The sequence below is a fragment of the Rhipicephalus microplus genome, chromosome 8 (assembly GCF_043290135.1).
Source record: "Rhipicephalus microplus isolate Deutch F79 chromosome 8, USDA_Rmic, whole genome shotgun sequence".
NCBI lineage: Eukaryota > Metazoa > Arthropoda > Arachnida > Ixodida > Ixodidae > Rhipicephalus > Rhipicephalus microplus.
In genome coordinates, this window is record NC_134707.1 from 13728455 (window position 1) to 13745296 (window position 16842).

Here is a 16842-nt window from a genome sequence, read left to right on the forward strand (position 1 = left end):
TTCAGTGCACTCGAAAACAAAATTTATTCGAAAAAAAACCTTCTGAAAACAAACTTGTCTAAGCATGTTTCTTAAATAAATGTAAGACACAATGACCACCCATTTTACAAATGCACAAACAAGAAGAAGTAATTTTATGGTCACTTCACGGAAGAACGGCCAAGTTAAGCGAAATATTTATCTTAATTCATCGTAGCCATTTCAGCCAACAGTTTTCCTATCGGCTCCTCAAGAAATGTGTTCCTTTGTTCCAGAGCCTGGAACCTTGCCCTCAAATCCGACTCGCTTGTCTTGTAGTCTCTCTCCACTTTCTGCAACCAAAGAACGCAAAGAATTGCGGTTACTCGTCATGGTCAACCTGTCGTGGACCAAAGCCACATACTCCCGAGTCACCAATCAGATCACTTTGAAGTGCTCAATCTACTGCACTGTTTCTTGACCCACAGCCCATGCCGGAACTCGCACATTACTCACAACAATATTTTTAAAAGTTTTTACAGCTGGGGTTTGAAATGCGGGAATCGTGGGCCGTTTGCATCCCGTCAACCTGTTATTAGTGACCCATGGTCTACGAACGATCTTCTTTATAACACTTCATTTTATGACTGTTACCGTTTGTGGCATTGCTAAATGGATATCGTGTTATCCTCTCACCTAACGTGATCAATAACGCTTTGTTTTCGTAAGATATAGTGACGTGAGAGGTCGTAAGTTTGTTTTGTTTTTTTCATGAGGTACCCCATGCGGCCATTCTTTGTCGAAACGATCAACATCCAGATTTTGGACATTGAGTATATCTGTGTCGATATGTTGCTCGAATAATTCTGCCATCACGTCCTTCTCAAATCTGCCTTTATATGAGATATGGGAAAAGGCCTTCGTCAAATAGCAATGTTAACCAACATTTTGTAGTAACTCAGTGAAAAAAACAGTAATATTAGAGTGGATATGAAGTGCAACTCGCTAAGTTAGTAGCCAATCATTTCATCATCCCTGTCACTCTCGGGGCTTTCACAGTTTTCTACGTCCAGTCAAAAGTCCTCGTTGTCAAGAAAGCTCATTTCAGCATCAAAGCTGAAATTAGTCTTTATGATTTCCACTGCCAAAAGACTTCGACCACTCCTCGTCACCATGTTCGAAATTGAAGAATCATCTGTGCTCGGAGAACGTCAGCCACAGAACACCTACACACAAACATCCGCATCAACTTTCGACAAAAAACAATCGCTTGCAAAGTGCTGTCACCTATCCACGACGCGTAATACCAAGCGGCCAAGCGCTGGCTAAGAAACCAACATACAGGTTAAGGACAGCGCTGAGAGCGTTGCACCACAATAAACTGTAGGGCTCACGCACCCTCAAATTACTGAAACGTCAATCACATGATTAGTAATTTTTAACAATGGATAAAAGGTCATAACATAAACTATCGCAATATTGAGATCGCTCAATTACAGAAGAGCACTTCGTAAGCCCGCGCGACTTTTCACGTACATTGCTACACGCAACAAAAAATTACGAATTCTATGTGCAAGTCAAACATGTCCAATTCCAACTCAAAAGGTCAGACTATAACATCTAACTAACCTACGTGGCTACAGAAAAGCTTCGAAGCTGAGATGCGTACGCGGTGGGCTATAATTTAACGCGTCATTTTCCACACAGTGTCACAAAAACTTCGCGTCTTGGAAAAGTGAATCGCATTTTGCATGGCCCTGAGGGAGTTCGTTCACGTATTCAGAGAACATTCTAAGTCGTAGAGTTCCTTTTCTGCAAAGCAGTTAACAATCTGACTGGCACACACGACAAAAGGCACGGCTGGCAGAGTTGCGCCGCATTGTCGTCTGCTGACCTTACTCGCGGGGCTATGGGCGTTAAGAACGCGCAAACGGGGCCATATTACGTTATTGCTTCCTTCTTTTGAAAGCGAACCTTCACCGTCCTTCATGTCTGTGCAAATATTTCAAATTTTATTTATTTCCTATAAGTATCATGGTTTGGAACTAATGCTATGAATTAGAACAATTTTACCAAGTGTAGGTTAGTAAGATAAACAGTACATACCTGAACTTGAGTTCGTACTTCGTCTATGTCTTCTTGCAAATTTTTACGAAGGTACTCATCTGTTTTCTGTGTTAAAAAACAGAATGATGGCGTTCGTTTAAAAACAGCAAACATCCCTTACATACCAAGCTGACAAAAAATGGCAGTGTGTGTGGGGCGTGTGCATGTGTGCATGTGTGCGCTTTTACATTCTAAAAACGACACTATTGTGGTGTACCTGCAAATTATATTGTAATTACCAGGGTTTCTTTGATAGCGTCACGTGAGGCTTATGTATGACTGCAATTTTCTATTAAATTACGAATAGGCAATAAACGCTGCGAGTGTGAGCAAGAACAGACAGTAAGCTGTTTATTTGTGTATATTAGAATTATATGTGGTAACCATGAACTGTATATAGTGTTCTATTTTGTGCAGCAGGTCATATCGCACTTTGCAAGAGAATGACTGACAATCACTTGCTTGTAGCACAAAGCACCAAAGCGAAGATCTTGAGACCTGCTTGAATTATGCTTCATCTAAGAATCTTTCAGTTATTACAAATCCTTACGATGTTTCTTGTGGTTTCCGGCTGGTAATGCGTGATTGTCAACTACCTTTCCCAGAACCCCTCTCTAATCCTACGCAAATTTGCAGAGCTAAGTTGTTACACTTCATGTTTGCATGACAGTTAAGTAGAGGACCAGTAGCATAACTTTCTTATTGGCAACAACCATGCAGAACTGAGCACCACGTTTCGTTTTTTTTTTTTCATCTCCACCACAATTCTATAGTGCCTTTTGCAATGTAATCGCCTTTCAAAATACAAAGCTCAATGCAAGCTACATCATTATAAATTGACTTTGAAGGAGATTAAACTCGCTCATTACTTGATAAGAATCAACTAGCAAAAAAGACTGCATGACCAAGTGTGTGCATTACCTGGAAAGGTTGTAGTGCACCAAAATTTATGTACACTGCTGTTTGTGCATTGCGCTTGCATATAAATTCCCCGGAAAACCTAATCCGCACCCTCGTGCTCAGCGAAGTGATGTCGTAGCCACTAAGCTAGAGTGGTATGTAATGTTTCTGAGCTTGAAAATCTGAAACCGTAGACGCTGAACCTCTTTTACTCAAGCAGTATACTATGTTGGTTCGAATCATGCACGGCCAATCGATAATAACAATTGTTGGAATTCAACCTCCCAAAACCAGCACAGCTAACAGTTATTGTAGAGTGATAGAAAATGCATTTTGAAGACAATAGAGATAAAAATAGTACGAGACGTGCTAATTATTTTACCTTTATCACGACACTCTATCTTACGTGCAAAGAATCACGTGCATCTGTGAGAGCTTGTGACAAGCGTGCCTGCAAGCAGGATATTTACTTTCTCTGTCACACATTCTTCCCTTATTTTCGTAACGTTTTTACACTCACCCTATAATAATATAGTTCTGCGAGTTGAATGTCCCAAAACCATGATATGGTTATGGGAGACACAATACTGGAGGTCTTCGGAATTTTCAACAAACTCGGTTTTTTTATAGTGCACCTAAATCTAAGAACACAGGCCGTCAGCATTTTTGCCGCCATCCAAAATGCTACAGCCCTCGCCGGAATTCGATCCAGTGTCCTGTGGGTCAATATTCGAGCCCCATAGGCACTAAACCATCGTGGTGGGCCATTAGATTACCTTGATAACTCTGGTTTTAAATAAATTAGTAATATGTGGTACGTTTAGCGAACGCACTGTCCCATTTTTTTCAGCTCGTGCACTCCGAAATCCGTCCGTAGCAACTAACTGCAGCTTCCATACCTTCTCATCTCTTTGCAACCTCTTTTCTCCCCATTATTCCTTCCCCAGTGCAGGGTAGCAAACCGGATGTGCGTCTGGTTAACCTCCCTGCCTTTCCTTGCATCTTTATCTCTCTCTCTCTCTCTTCCGTAAAGAGCGAATTCGCTACTTCAAGGCTCCATAGACTCAGGAAATCATCGAGCACATCTGCACCGCTTATTTGATGAGGACGCAGCATATACTTACGTGGTACTCATCCTCTTTATCGGCGATCAGCTGCTTCAACTGCTCCTTGTCTTTTTTCGCTTCCTCTAACGCAGACTTTACATCCTGCAAGTACAGTGATAATGCACATTTATTACCTCACGATTATTATGCCGCAACACCACAGACATTCTATCTGAAAGCCCAGCAGTATTATGTAATTCTTCAGGTAAACGAAAAGTTTGCAGAGAAACCACTATTAATGTAGAGCGTCATTTGTTCTTGGGTCAACTTTGTTTGATTCCTTGTGTAGTTTCACATGCGCATGTATTTTTGAATATTTGGTTGCTGACTTCCCACTCCTGTTTTTTTTTTTTTGTTAAGTAATAGGTGCTGCACTTAAAGGACGCAGAACTACTGTCTGTGGGTATTACGCCACGATGTTGCCAGTTTACTACAAACGCAGGGACCATTTCGATAGTAATCTGTTATTGCCGCTTATTGGCATTTTTGTTTCCTGTGCACGATTCTGTTGATGCTGCATCCCCGACGTATAGTAGTTTTTTCTCCTTCATAATTGGAGTGCTTTTACGTCATGTCATGTTAACATGAACAGCACACGCGCGCTACGTCGTGCCAATCGTAAGGACTCTCATGACCGAATCACAAAAGTGTGCGAATGCTGAGGCTCTGAACGAAGGCGCACTGCAATAAGGTGATCGGTGCGAGGCTTACTTGTGAGCCGACAAAGATCGTGGCTCAAGATACGTCCTCCTACAGCATACGCCCACAATTTCAGCTACTTCTATTACAAGATAAACTTGGCTAGCTGCCTGAGGGTAATCGTAGTGAAATTAAGTTCAAGACGTAATAAAATACCCGACGCATGCAAGGTAGGAGATGATACATCCGGCCATGGTCTCAGAGTGTGGGTTTCTTCGCCCTAGCATTACTCGCTGCGAATTCTAAAGCATGATGAGGTCGTGAGACCACAAGCAGAAAGCCCTATAGCTGTCAATTACGCCCACGAAATGACCAGTATAGAATAGTAATGTATAGTATAGCAATGAGATGATAAAGAAAGCGATGTGAGGGTATGGATGTGAGGGTATGTTTCTCGATTACATACCCTCACATCGTGAGGGTATTACATACCCTCACGATGTGAGGGTATGTAATCGAGAAAGCTAAATGAAAAGTAACTCATGGCCTAATATGTATAGCATAGCTTAGAAAGTATATAGAGAAGGAAAGAAAGTGGGGAGGACTGATGTAAGGCTGGGAAAAAGAAAAAAAGGAAGAGAGTGGTTAAAAGATAGCATAGCCTTCCAGACTATGATTCCTTTAGCTGTGAATCATAATATACCACCTTATAATGTGTCACATTCACATAGAATAATTCCAAGACACTCAATATTACAATCCAAGAAAAAACATGAAGCAATTCATGGTGCTGAGAGAAATGGGATAACGATCGGTAACTAGCATCCAAATAAACATTAATTCACTCAGCTGTCAGTCGCGTTTCATTTTGACAAAAATACAAAATCTTGGGCTCCAATGGTATGCACAATAAGGCTTTGGTTGCGTTCTTTCAAGATGAGAAAATTAACACTGTTCACACTGGTCTTCTAATGTGACACGTCGAACAATTCGTCAAACACCGTGCTGCCTTCACCAAAGTGACTGGCGACGGTCACATGCAGCACATTGATGTCCAGACATACTGACCACACCGAAAGTTCTAGTGATCAGACAAACGATGCATCCTGCTCTGTTTCAGCCCCAAGTCGAAACAACAAACAAACAATTTACGTGCACAAATGCAGCTGACGTCGATGAAGCGAATAGTACAGTGCGTAGATGAGAAAGGAAATTGAGGGTGAGGGCACCCATACGCAAGCGATTAGAATGGAAAAGAGGTTGAGTGAGAATAAATTAAAGCATAACCATCGGCAGTAGAGTAAAGCAAGGCAGTTGCAACGGCAAGGAGTGTTGAGAAAGAGGAAAAAAGGAAGGAGGCCACCAGCTCCGCGGTTTCGTCAGAGTTCACGCTATATACTAACGCGCAGCTGCCTGACTTTTTTAGGAAAACATTCTAATAATTCATAAATATACACTGACATTTTCTATGCAATTACTAACAGTTTAGTTGTCCCGTGCAATATAAAAAGACAGCTAAATTACAACGCATATCAGTTGTGGTTTTATAGTAGTGCCGATGCCGTAAAACATACCTGCAGCTCTGCTTCCAGGTGCAGAACTCTGTCGATCAGGGATGACAAGTGCTGGCAGGAGGAAGCATGTTTTTCCATCATATTGGCTGTGGCCTGTTAAAAATGCACAAATGTTAATTAGGGCAGCACTTTTGAATAGAAACTACTATACCGTAACCAAGAACTAGCGTATGAGATTCTGATGAATTTCCCACAATGAAAACATCTACAAAATCAATATGCTCTAAAACACATATTTCTCTCTTCCAGATTTGTTTCCGTAAACAAGTAACTCAATTCACCTACCTTTTCTTTTTTTCTTGTTTGTTTAGAGCTCATTTTCTGTACATCTCTAGATGCATTATGAAATAATTGACAAGCAGTGTAAAAAAACTGCAAAACTCGCACAAATACTGCACCAACAGTGCAGAAGTCGTCCTAAAGAATTTTCCAAACTTTTTACTACGAAATTAATAATTACTCAGCTCAGCGTATAATGCAACTGCCATCGACTTGGTCACATCTTAATTATAAACGCATAGCTATGCTACAAAATGCGCACCTTTTGTCTTAGTAAGCAACTTAAAAAAGACGATGCACTTGGCTTTTTTTCTAGAAACTACTGCTTTCACAGGGTCAATCATACGCTCAGAGTGAATGCTTTACCTGAAAGTTGCATCCGACACGGGCATACGGGCAGTTTGTAGGCTTCGAACGGCAAGTCGGCAAATGCTCATCCCGCAGCTTCAAGAAACAAAGCGAGGAAGTTAAGTTAGAACACGCGCATGGTGTTGGAAATCCGTATAGCGTCTGTAATTTTCAAGTATTGTGTGTTAAATAGACAATTGTATTGACAGTTCAAAGCGATAATACTGTAGTCCATCATTAGCTCGACTTCAACTAGTGCAGGATGAGAGCTCCTCCCATGTTCTTCGTAGTCTTCTGCATAATGTGGTCAGGTTATCCCCGCAAAGTTATCTATATAATTTGCTCCTTTTACTTCATGACTTTCCTTCGCGTGCTTGCCTGCTCATGAAGTTGAATGTGCCACTCTGAGTGATCAGCGCCTACTTTGCTTCTACTACTTGTCTTGTCCTACCCCAGAGCGTACAGATATAGATGTCCGTAGTGCAGAACATCGCAAACTCTTGATTTGATTGATACGTGGGGTTTAACGTCCCGAAACCTCGCCAACTCTGTTTCACATTACGTAGGAGTGTACCTTTTGAGGAACACCACAACGAGGAACACCACCACATTAACAAGTTTTGCCTTTGACGATGAATTTTGGCTGGTCCAACAGACAGGGATGAGTGAGGGTAAGGGCCATTGGAGCTCTAGAATCAGGGCCCTTCCATTTGCAATGCTCTAAGTGATGCACAAATAAAATTGATCTCTCCTTCCTTAATTTCCTTATTATTTTAGCACACCTTTGTTCCCTGGCCCCCACTGCCCTTTTCTTCCTTCGTTTTGTTCTAAATAGGAACCTCATAACTTTTATTATGTGTTCACAGTTTATATATTACGTGTATACTGCCTGGAAAATTATATGCTTGTGCTGTGCACATAGCTAAGTTCTTAAAGAAAAGAAAAACAGTAGAGAAGGAAATACAGGGAGTTTAAGCAGTTTTGGAGAACCAGTTTGCTATTCTGCACTTAGGAATAGATCATAATACGCACTGATTGCTTACTGAGCCCTTCACCTCATTTTTGAGTTCATTCGGCAAGTTTAATAGGGTTGTTTGTTTTTGTGTTCATGATCGTGTTCAGAATGAAACAGTAGCAGATATTGCTCAGCTACGTCTTTGCATAACCAATTTCGCCATGCGTCTCTAACCCCCGTATTCTAGAACGTCCCTTCACTCAATGATTCACCTTCACTTGAGAAAGCCGATGGAAGCGCCCTCTCTAGGCACGGCAAGTCATTGCATATCATTGATAGTGTGCTGCGATTCTCGCGCAGCGCAGCGTCAATTTCAGCCGAGCAGCGGCGCAGTGCTGAACTCTGTCAAGTGAAGGGTGAAAGTCGAGTCGAGGATCGTTTGTGAATATGGGGGTAAATGTGCCAATATAACGCCGCAATGCGAGTTTAACACCTGCTGCTTTGCATCTACACTTGGTTCCCTTTGACGGGAGATGGTGTAATTGTTAACTCCTTTTTATTCATATTTTTCCCCAAATCAGCAGCCCTTCCTGCGGTCGACAAGCAATTGAGCAAAGTGGAGGCATGTCGCAAAACGATGACAGAACGCGACATATTCAAGTTACTTATTGTGCATTAACATAGAGCCCATTGGCAGATGTCAAGCGTATCTTTTTCATTATTAGTAACCTGCATAGCCTCATTGAGTTTTAAAACAAAGTTTGCCCATTGGACTGTGTACATGAAGACATTCTTTTAACACGTAGAAATAAAACATTACTTGATATAATATATTCAATGCTTGATAAGAATCCCGCACCGTTCTTGAGAAAAATGTTATAATGCAGCACATCACCTTCAGAATGAAATTCCCTAACTTTCAAACAGTGACCCAGAGACTTAACACTCACGATGATGCCTGAATGCATTTTAACGCGAATGCGTTAGAGAGCTCGTACCGCGAAAAACCCGCACCCGGCGTTGGCCCCGTTGGTTGTGAGCGAAAAATCGTCTGTTCGTCTGTGACCAAAAAATTAAGTTACCGAGATAGCCCTGAGAGGCTGCTACTTGTCCGCGTGTGCAAGCGCGATTGCACTGAAAAAGCACCGCGTTCGAAGAAAAAAAAGGGGCTCAAGGTCATGAGGCGCGGTAATTTTATTGCCCTGCCACCCCTCCCTGCTTAGCTTCCAGTGCTTTCGTCGGGAAGAGAGAAGAGATAATGCAATTGCAGCATGCGACAAGCCTTTGTAACTCCACTCGCACCAGACGGATTCTTAAAATTTTTGCGGCAATGAATTCGTGAACCAATAAGCTCTTCCAGTGAATTCATTCCTTGGTTACTTAAAACGTCTTTCAGGGCCCCTTTCACGCAATTGGTTCGACAGGTGTCACGACGAAAACGAGCCCGTTTGGCTATAGCGCGCGCTGGTCCAACCTACTGTGTGCGTGTTTGTGTGCGTGCGTGCGTATGTAACAAAACATATTAATAAGCATACACTCAGTGGTTAAAGGGTGCATTAGGGGCTGGATTTCGCTATTGCGTTCAACTTTTAAAGTCGAAGCTTAAGGGTGCCCCAATTTTTGGTTAGGGTAGACTGCCGGTATTGCATGTCTAGCGTATCCCCAGAGAAATAATCGAGTGCCCTTCTGTTTCCGCACTCACTGCCGCAATTAAAGGGACGAAATGATAGCACTTTTATCACTAGTGCTGTAGTATAACGTGTCATGAGAGCTTCGCTCACGACTCACTAATTATTGCTCGATGTATTCTTTGTTTATTTTAGTTATCACCCCTGATAATACGGAGTGTGTTAAAATGTAAAATTCACTTAACAGACAGTTGTTTTTTTTTCCCCATGAATTAAAGCGTTAGACAACGCATTGTATCAAGTGTCACTACTCACGTTGGCATACCCATTGTTCGCCATTACATATCGTATTATTGCATTGCAGCGCCACATCTCATGCAGCTTTTCGTTCTTTTTGCTGTTTTGTTTGTAAGCTCTTTTTAATTGTTCAAGTGCATTTCCACAGAAAAGTTAACGCCTCCACTCCTTCTTAAATCCTGCAAATTCATGTCAGCATTATTGAACAACTTAATAAATAAATAAAAATAATCAACTGCTTATAAATATTTGGCACATATAAATATTAAGTCACACCAGTCGTGTAATTTATCGCTCAATTGTATGCGTAAGCAGTAAAGTGAGTTTCTCGCGATTGTACCTCCAAGCCACAAACCATAAAACAGCTGTTTGAAAATGCAGCATTACAAGTATTAATTTAAAACGTTAAGGCTTGCTGGTGATCACGGTATTTTTTTTCAACTTACCTCTGCAAACGTGTCGAACTCCTCAGCACAGTGAGGACATGTTGCCGGCCTTTCATCGCAGTCTTGCATGTGATTCTGAAACAACCCAAAACGGCAGCGGTGAAACATCTCGGCTTACATTACCATCATTCAGATTAAGCCAAATACATTGCTATCTGAAAAAGGGGTGTATAAAAAAACCCTATAGGTTCACGCATTTTCTGGGTCACTGTAGAAAGGTTCACCCATCCAAATAAATATTCCTGTATATGCAATATTTTCGGTATATGCAATATTTTCTGCACCATCGATAAAGAACATGGGAAAAAAAGGCAAATTACTGAAATTGCACAGTAATGGGACATTTTGTACGTGACCACACTTTGCAGTTTGCAGTGCATCCAACCTTTAACCGTGACGGAAGAAAACTGCTAGAGGCTTGTTCGTGTGCATAAATATCGATGAACGTTGAAGAACCCTAGGTAGTCAAAATTACCAGAATATGCATCTACAATGTATTTCATAATCACACCATGGTCATGAGATGACTCTAAACCCTTACAATTACTGTTTTTAAACTTTCACCATATATTTAGTTTAGATCGACATACTTATTGACGTCCCGTCACTAGGTAAATTGACACAGCTGCCCACCAAGTGAACAAATTAAGTACTTAGTGACGGGATATACGTAAATAATTTTGTGGAAATAGCTGCTCATTTAAAATCTTGCACTAGCCATTGTGTGTGCAATTAAGGAAGCGCGCCAATAAATATCAAGTTTCGGGTATTCAGGTGCCAAAACCAAGGTATGATTACAAGGCTGGTCTGGTCCAACTTGGAACAACTAGAGTTGTCGAGCGTGCAACTGCATATTATATATATATATATATATATATATATATATATATATATATATATATATATATATATATATATATATATATATATATATATATATATATATATATATATATATATATATATATATATATATCAAAAAGTATAGAATAGGCAAAACGAAAACTTTAATTTTCCTACGTTTCAGCCGGGGACCGGCCTTCATCAGGGTTTTTTTTTTCCCTGATGAAGGCCGATCCCCGGCTGAAACGTAGGAAAAATAAGTTTTCGTTTGGCCCGTTCTCCACTTTTTGGTATTTTTCCACTGGATCCAAGGACACCTTTTTCATATATATATATATATATATATGTATATATATATATGAGATCTAACAGACAGTAATTCCAAGGAATGTACAGGGGAAGTTACTAGAGCCAATGGAATGTAATTAAGAAGAAAGAAAAGTGGATGAAAAAATAACCAGCCGTAAGCTCACGGCATGTTATTTTTTCATCCACTTTTCTTTCTTCTTATTTACATTCCATTGGTTGCAATAACTTCCTCTGTACATTCCTTGGCATTACTGTCTGTTAGATCTCATTAATAGTGTGTCAAAACACGGAACAAACGAGCCCTTAGGTATACACTTCGTTCCCTTATATATATATATATATATATATATATATATATATATATATATATATATATATATATATATATATATATATATATATATATAACCGCACCGCTTTGATGCTTCTCTAGTTTCTTTTCAATGCTGAAAGAACGGCGGCAACACTTGCAACACTTCAGTGACTAACAGATCAGCTAGTGACACTGCCCTTTTTTTCTATCCATTCGTGTTTTTAACACATGTACCCGCACGCTATTTTTAAAGGACTCATCTGTTACCCTCTCCACCTAACATAGGATCATTGCCAAATTGTCCTATACAACTACTAACGACAGATGATAATCACAGCGTTGTAAGAGAAAGAGCTATATTGCAGCTATGAGCTTGCCTTCAGATGTCTGTCTTCCACTTCCATTCCACAGTAAGGGCAGTTGACAAGTCTATGTTCACAGACGCTTGATATATGCGCTGCCAATGCCTTCTTGTTGACTTCCTTCTGACATAGTGGACACTTCGCCATCTTAACAACGCAAGTTTTATAGTGAGTCTGAGGAAAGAAGAAGAAAAAAGGTTTGTCACACATGATTCACAAAACAAGCGTGCAATGTCACAGCGAGTTCACCTTCAGCAGTCTTACAAACTCGTAAGCACACATGAGTGTTCACTATGAAAGAAGCAAGGCTATGAAGCCCAGTAAAACTTGAATGAAATTCACAGCTTTGTCGCTGGTCTTCATGTTTCTGTAATGCTCCTAACAACGCATCACTTCAGACACGATTTCGCACAGAAAACTGTCGAGCCACGAGTCATAGTATGTGTGGAACCCGTAGTGCGGCATTCCCACGAACAATACGTCCGCATTGATTGATTTGTGGGGTTTAACTTCCCAAAACCACCATATGATTATGAGAGACGCCGTAGTGGAGGGCTCCGGAACTTTCGACCACCTGGGGTTCTTTAACGTGCACCCAAATCTGAGTACACGGGCCTACAACATTTCCGCCTTCATCGGGAATGCAGCCGCCACAGCCGGGATTTGATCCCGCAACCTGCGGGTCAGCAGCCGAGTACCTAGCCACTAGACCACCATGGCGGGGCCAACACGTCCGCATACAACCGCAGATAGATTCTCATAATGGTGTGGTAGTCAAGGCATGACAGACCGTGAATTAACTTTACTTTTTGTTCTTTTTTTTTTGTCAACTCCGGAAGCGACACTCTTACGTTGCTGACGTACTGTATCGCTTTCGTCTCTCTCACGTCCCTGTCTGTTAGCTCTCAATATGTCGTCGAGTTTCGTTTACCAACACGTCATAAAATGGCATTGCTAAAATTTATTTCTAGTGGTCATTAGGCACATCTTATGTGTCCTATTTGAAGCAGGCAAAGTAACAACATAAATGGAAATTAACTTGTTTGCAGTAACATCACGGACCCGCACACCTCATGAGGGATGAAGGTGTGCGTTGGAAAGATTCTGAAGTGAGTTTTTTGAATTTTGCATTCATTTGCGTTCCGCACATAAAAAAATCGTCATCTAGTTTGGCGGCGTTTCTTTTGTTGAAAACTCGGCGTACGCTTTTTCGTGTCACGAGTGAGTCACGTGACCATGGCAGGCTGCTATGTTCTAGGCACACGCAGTTGGAGGAAATAAAAGAAACGAACGTTGAACATTATATTATCTGGCCGAAAACATTCTATATTGTGGAATTTTTCTTTAAAGGATCGGTAAGTGGGTCGCTTCATACCGCTCATGCAAGTTATCCAAAATAAATTGACGACAACATGGTATTGAAGCAAAATTGTTGTGTAGAGTGGCCGTGGGCGCTACTCACCATAATCTCCCGAAGGGTGGCACGGTAATTGCAGCCTTCGTTAGGGCAATTGGCTATCAACTTCAGGGCTTCACGGAATCTCTCACTTCTGTCTTTCATCTAGTAAAACAACATCATAAGCAGATTTGTTTCTACAATTTTCCTGTTGCCTACGCATCAATAACGCAGAAAAGGAAAGAAGTTTTCGAGAAGGTTGTCCTGCTACGAAATCCTCTACCAGGACGAGGTAATCTAAGCCTTCCTACGGTCTTGGGAGTTTAACAAAATATTAAGATATAGTGACTTCACCGTTGCAACTGTCATTGTGTCGTAACTGACATGCACTCTCAGGCGAATGAAGTCTGCGGAAGTTGGCAACGCATAAGAAGATAGAACTGACGAGATGTCCACCACCCGAATTAAGCTACCCCAACATGCAAGACAAAATTATACTGAGACCTTCATCTCAGTACGGCATAACGAGCAAGGGCAAATTTTATTCACCTGTGAAGCTTTCTTCGTAAAAAAAACTGTGTATATATCGTTTCAATTGATGTACTACTTTTAAATAATAAGTGTTGATCCCTTTCAAAAGCCTTGTTTCACCTAAAACGTTTCCACAGAACTGACGCAGCACTATCATTTGTTTTGCGAAAAGTAAAAAGTCATGCTTTGAAAACGACTCAAAAACACTTACCTCGTCAATATTGTGCACTGCATAATCTGTGACGCAGTCAAATTTTCCGTCGTTGTCCAACATTGCGAGGCACGACTTACAGTACAGGTGGTCACGTGGATCGGCCATAAGCTGGGAGGAGATGTTCCAGCAGCAGGCGCACAGCACATCTTCCGGAACATCGGCCGCAAAAGTAACAAGCTTGTCATTGAAAGTGTTGCTACTATCTTTAACCAGTAGCTTTTTCGTGGCCATCATTGATACAGTTGCCCCTTCAGTGCCTGCGCTAACAGAAAAGAATATGTCAGGAGCAGTTCAGCAGTGAATGTGCGAGAAAAGCTGTGGCATTGCTTCAATTCCTTCTGTGATGTATACCGTGCCGCAGCCATTAAGTGAAAGAATGGTGCATATTCGATAGAACAAAGAAAGCTACACCCAGTTGTCGTTCTGGCTATGAGAGCCGTAACCCCGTCGAACAAACGAGGGCCACCGCCACAAGCGCCATGTCGCTAGAGGGTGCGTCGACACCTTCTGCCATGCGATGCCGTGCTCTGCTCACTTTTGCTCAGCCCGTACCAACTTGGTGACACTGCGTGAGCTCACCGACTCGTACCGGTCTGTAGAGCTGGCCTGGCGTCACGCCTGTAGTCGTGTTTAGAATAAAGCGGCAGGATGCGACGGCAACCCATCACCCGTCGTCGCTCGTCGCAAGTAATTCCATGCAAGGTAGGCTATTCGCCATGCGCTCGTGTGTTCAGGCTCATATTGCTCACGATAGTACAGGCTGCTTCATACTGAGGGGAAACCTCGGAGCGCCTGGCATCGCACTGCGACTAGCGCTGCAATCGCGCGCCGGCAGCAGCTCGCGCATGCGCAGACGCTTCAAGGGAGTGGAGTTGAACAGCGTCGTCTGCTACGGCAGCGTGCGTGCCGCATTGCCGGCCAGCGCACTGATATCAGTGATGACACGGGAGCTGGGCCGATGCTCATTTTCCGAAAAAAATCTGCACCGCTATGTAGGACACGAAGCAACAAAGAGCGACAAACTAGCACGTGGGTTTGTTTTTGTTTTTTTTTTTTTTCGTTACACGTATGGCTGCGTACTTTTTTTCAGATGTTCCTATATCAACTTGGCCAACTTTGAACGCTTGGCTGGACTAAACATTGCGCAACGCCAACCTCTCGGCCTTTATTCGTGATTATGGGGCACTAGCAACAGTATTTTACCGCATACCTTGTCTGCTCTATCGAAACGCTGTGGTGCTGCGTGCGTTCGTGAATATTTCTTCGCTATGTGTGCCGACACGAGGAAGACACGACAATTAGTAAGCAATATGCGTTTCCTTTATTTGACCTAAAATAAAAATAAGGACTTAATAGTAAGACTTGTGCGAATACTCTGGCTTGAAACGACAGAACAAATTGCAACAAACTCGGGAATGTTCTAGGTGAGGTCAAAACCCGAATGTGCCTCTTTTCGACGAAATTTCATTACAACAAAACTCGCTAACCATCTCGCGACGCATCCCGCTTAGTACCTTGTCATGTCACCAGCGGCTCTGATGACGGCACTCTTTCTTGACGGCAGTCAGGCGTAGAGTGACTCCATGAGTGATGCATTCACTCGCATGGCGTCCAGCTCACGGATGATCGCGGACCACAACCACTCCTCGCACAGTCCGTGTGGAGGATGGCGTACCAGCGACATTTCCATAAAGCCCCAGACATTTTCGAGGCCTGGTGATTGGGGCAGCCATTCCACGGCCTTTTGACGAAGCAGGTCACAGAAAGGACATAGAAAACACGCACACAAGAGGTGCGCAAACTCGCACAACGTTTAGTGCAGACGATCGGCTCAGTTCCTGCAGTAAAATCATATATCCACGCGCTCGCCAGCAATGCGACAAGCAAGAATGGTCGTAGCAGACGACGCGGTTCAAAACTACCCTCCTGAATCATCTGCGCATGCGCAAGCAGCTGACGGCGCGTCGTTGCGACGCTGGCCGCATTCAGATGCCACGTGCTCCGAGATTTCCCCTAAGTGTGAAACAGCCTGTACAAGCTTCTTCAAGGCAACACCTTCCGAGTGATGAAGCCGTGATTCAAATGGTCGGAAGGAATATGAAAACAGACTGCCCACATGAGCCGTCTGCCACCCATGAGTTCGTCATCGAGGGCGAGTCCCAAACAACCTTAAATGACCGTGAGTTTCTGCGAACGGACTGCACCAGCGCAGATAGAGCTCGTCTTCTCGTTTATTTCACGGACAAAAACATTTAAAAACGAACAACTGCTTACCAAGGTGGCTCATGGATGGAACACTTGAAACTGTGTCACCACTCCTCAAACAGTTTTACAAAATTCATGGTTTTCTTCGTGCCATGCGGCCGCTTTTGTTTACTGCTCAATGATCCGAGGACAGAAAGGCTAAACGATATGCGATAGGAACAGGGCTATTCGAAACGAGGGCGAACGCGCATGCATTTTGTACAAAGCCGGCGGAACCTTATCTTGCTACGATATAGTATCTTTCACTATAGCTGGATGATGTCGGCATTTTGATGCTTCGGTGTTTTGAATTTTCTCAGCATTTAAAATTTCCGACTTCTTTTATTTGCAGCGTTTTAATTTTTTTGGTGTATGAAATTTTGGCATTTCGATA

General features: G+C 42.3%; 2 protein-coding genes across 9 annotated transcripts in view; one reads left to right on the plus strand and one right to left on the minus strand.

Annotated features, from left to right (window-relative positions):
• The window catches only part of LOC119164153 (TNF receptor-associated factor 3), a 17873-nt gene continuing 1031 nt past the window's right edge, over nt 1–16842 (minus strand). The window contains exons 2-11 of one of the 8 annotated variants that reach the window (XM_075871098.1): nt 15719–15945; nt 14202–14466; nt 13526–13624; nt 12079–12237; nt 10237–10311; nt 6929–7006; nt 6284–6376; nt 4089–4172; nt 2065–2130; nt 1–311 (exon numbers count right to left, since the gene is read on the minus strand). In XM_075871098.1, the coding sequence (XP_075727213.1) occupies nt 183–311; nt 2065–2130; nt 4089–4172; nt 6284–6376; nt 6929–7006; nt 10237–10311; nt 12079–12237; nt 13526–13624; nt 14202–14466; nt 15719–15726 (1056 nt within the window). In that variant the 5' untranslated portion in view covers nt 15727–15945 and the 3' untranslated portion in view covers nt 1–182. Of the gene's footprint in view, nt 312–2064; nt 2131–4088; nt 4173–6283; nt 6377–6928; nt 7007–10236; nt 10312–12078; nt 12238–13525; nt 13625–14201; nt 14467–14783; nt 14995–15718; nt 15946–16478; nt 16507–16842 lie in introns of those variants that run through there. The other 7 variants (XM_075871099.1, XM_075871102.1, XM_075871096.1 and 4 more) reach the window with 7 other exon arrangements.
• Nucleotides 16363–16842, plus strand: part of LOC119164154 (TNF receptor-associated factor 3) — a 20942-nt gene continuing 20462 nt past the window's right edge. Inside the window, exon 1 of the mRNA XM_075871082.1 lies at nt 16363–16383. Coding sequence (XP_075727197.1) covers nt 16378–16383 — 6 coding nt within the window. The 5' untranslated portion in view covers nt 16363–16377. The remainder of the gene's footprint in view (nt 16384–16842) is intronic.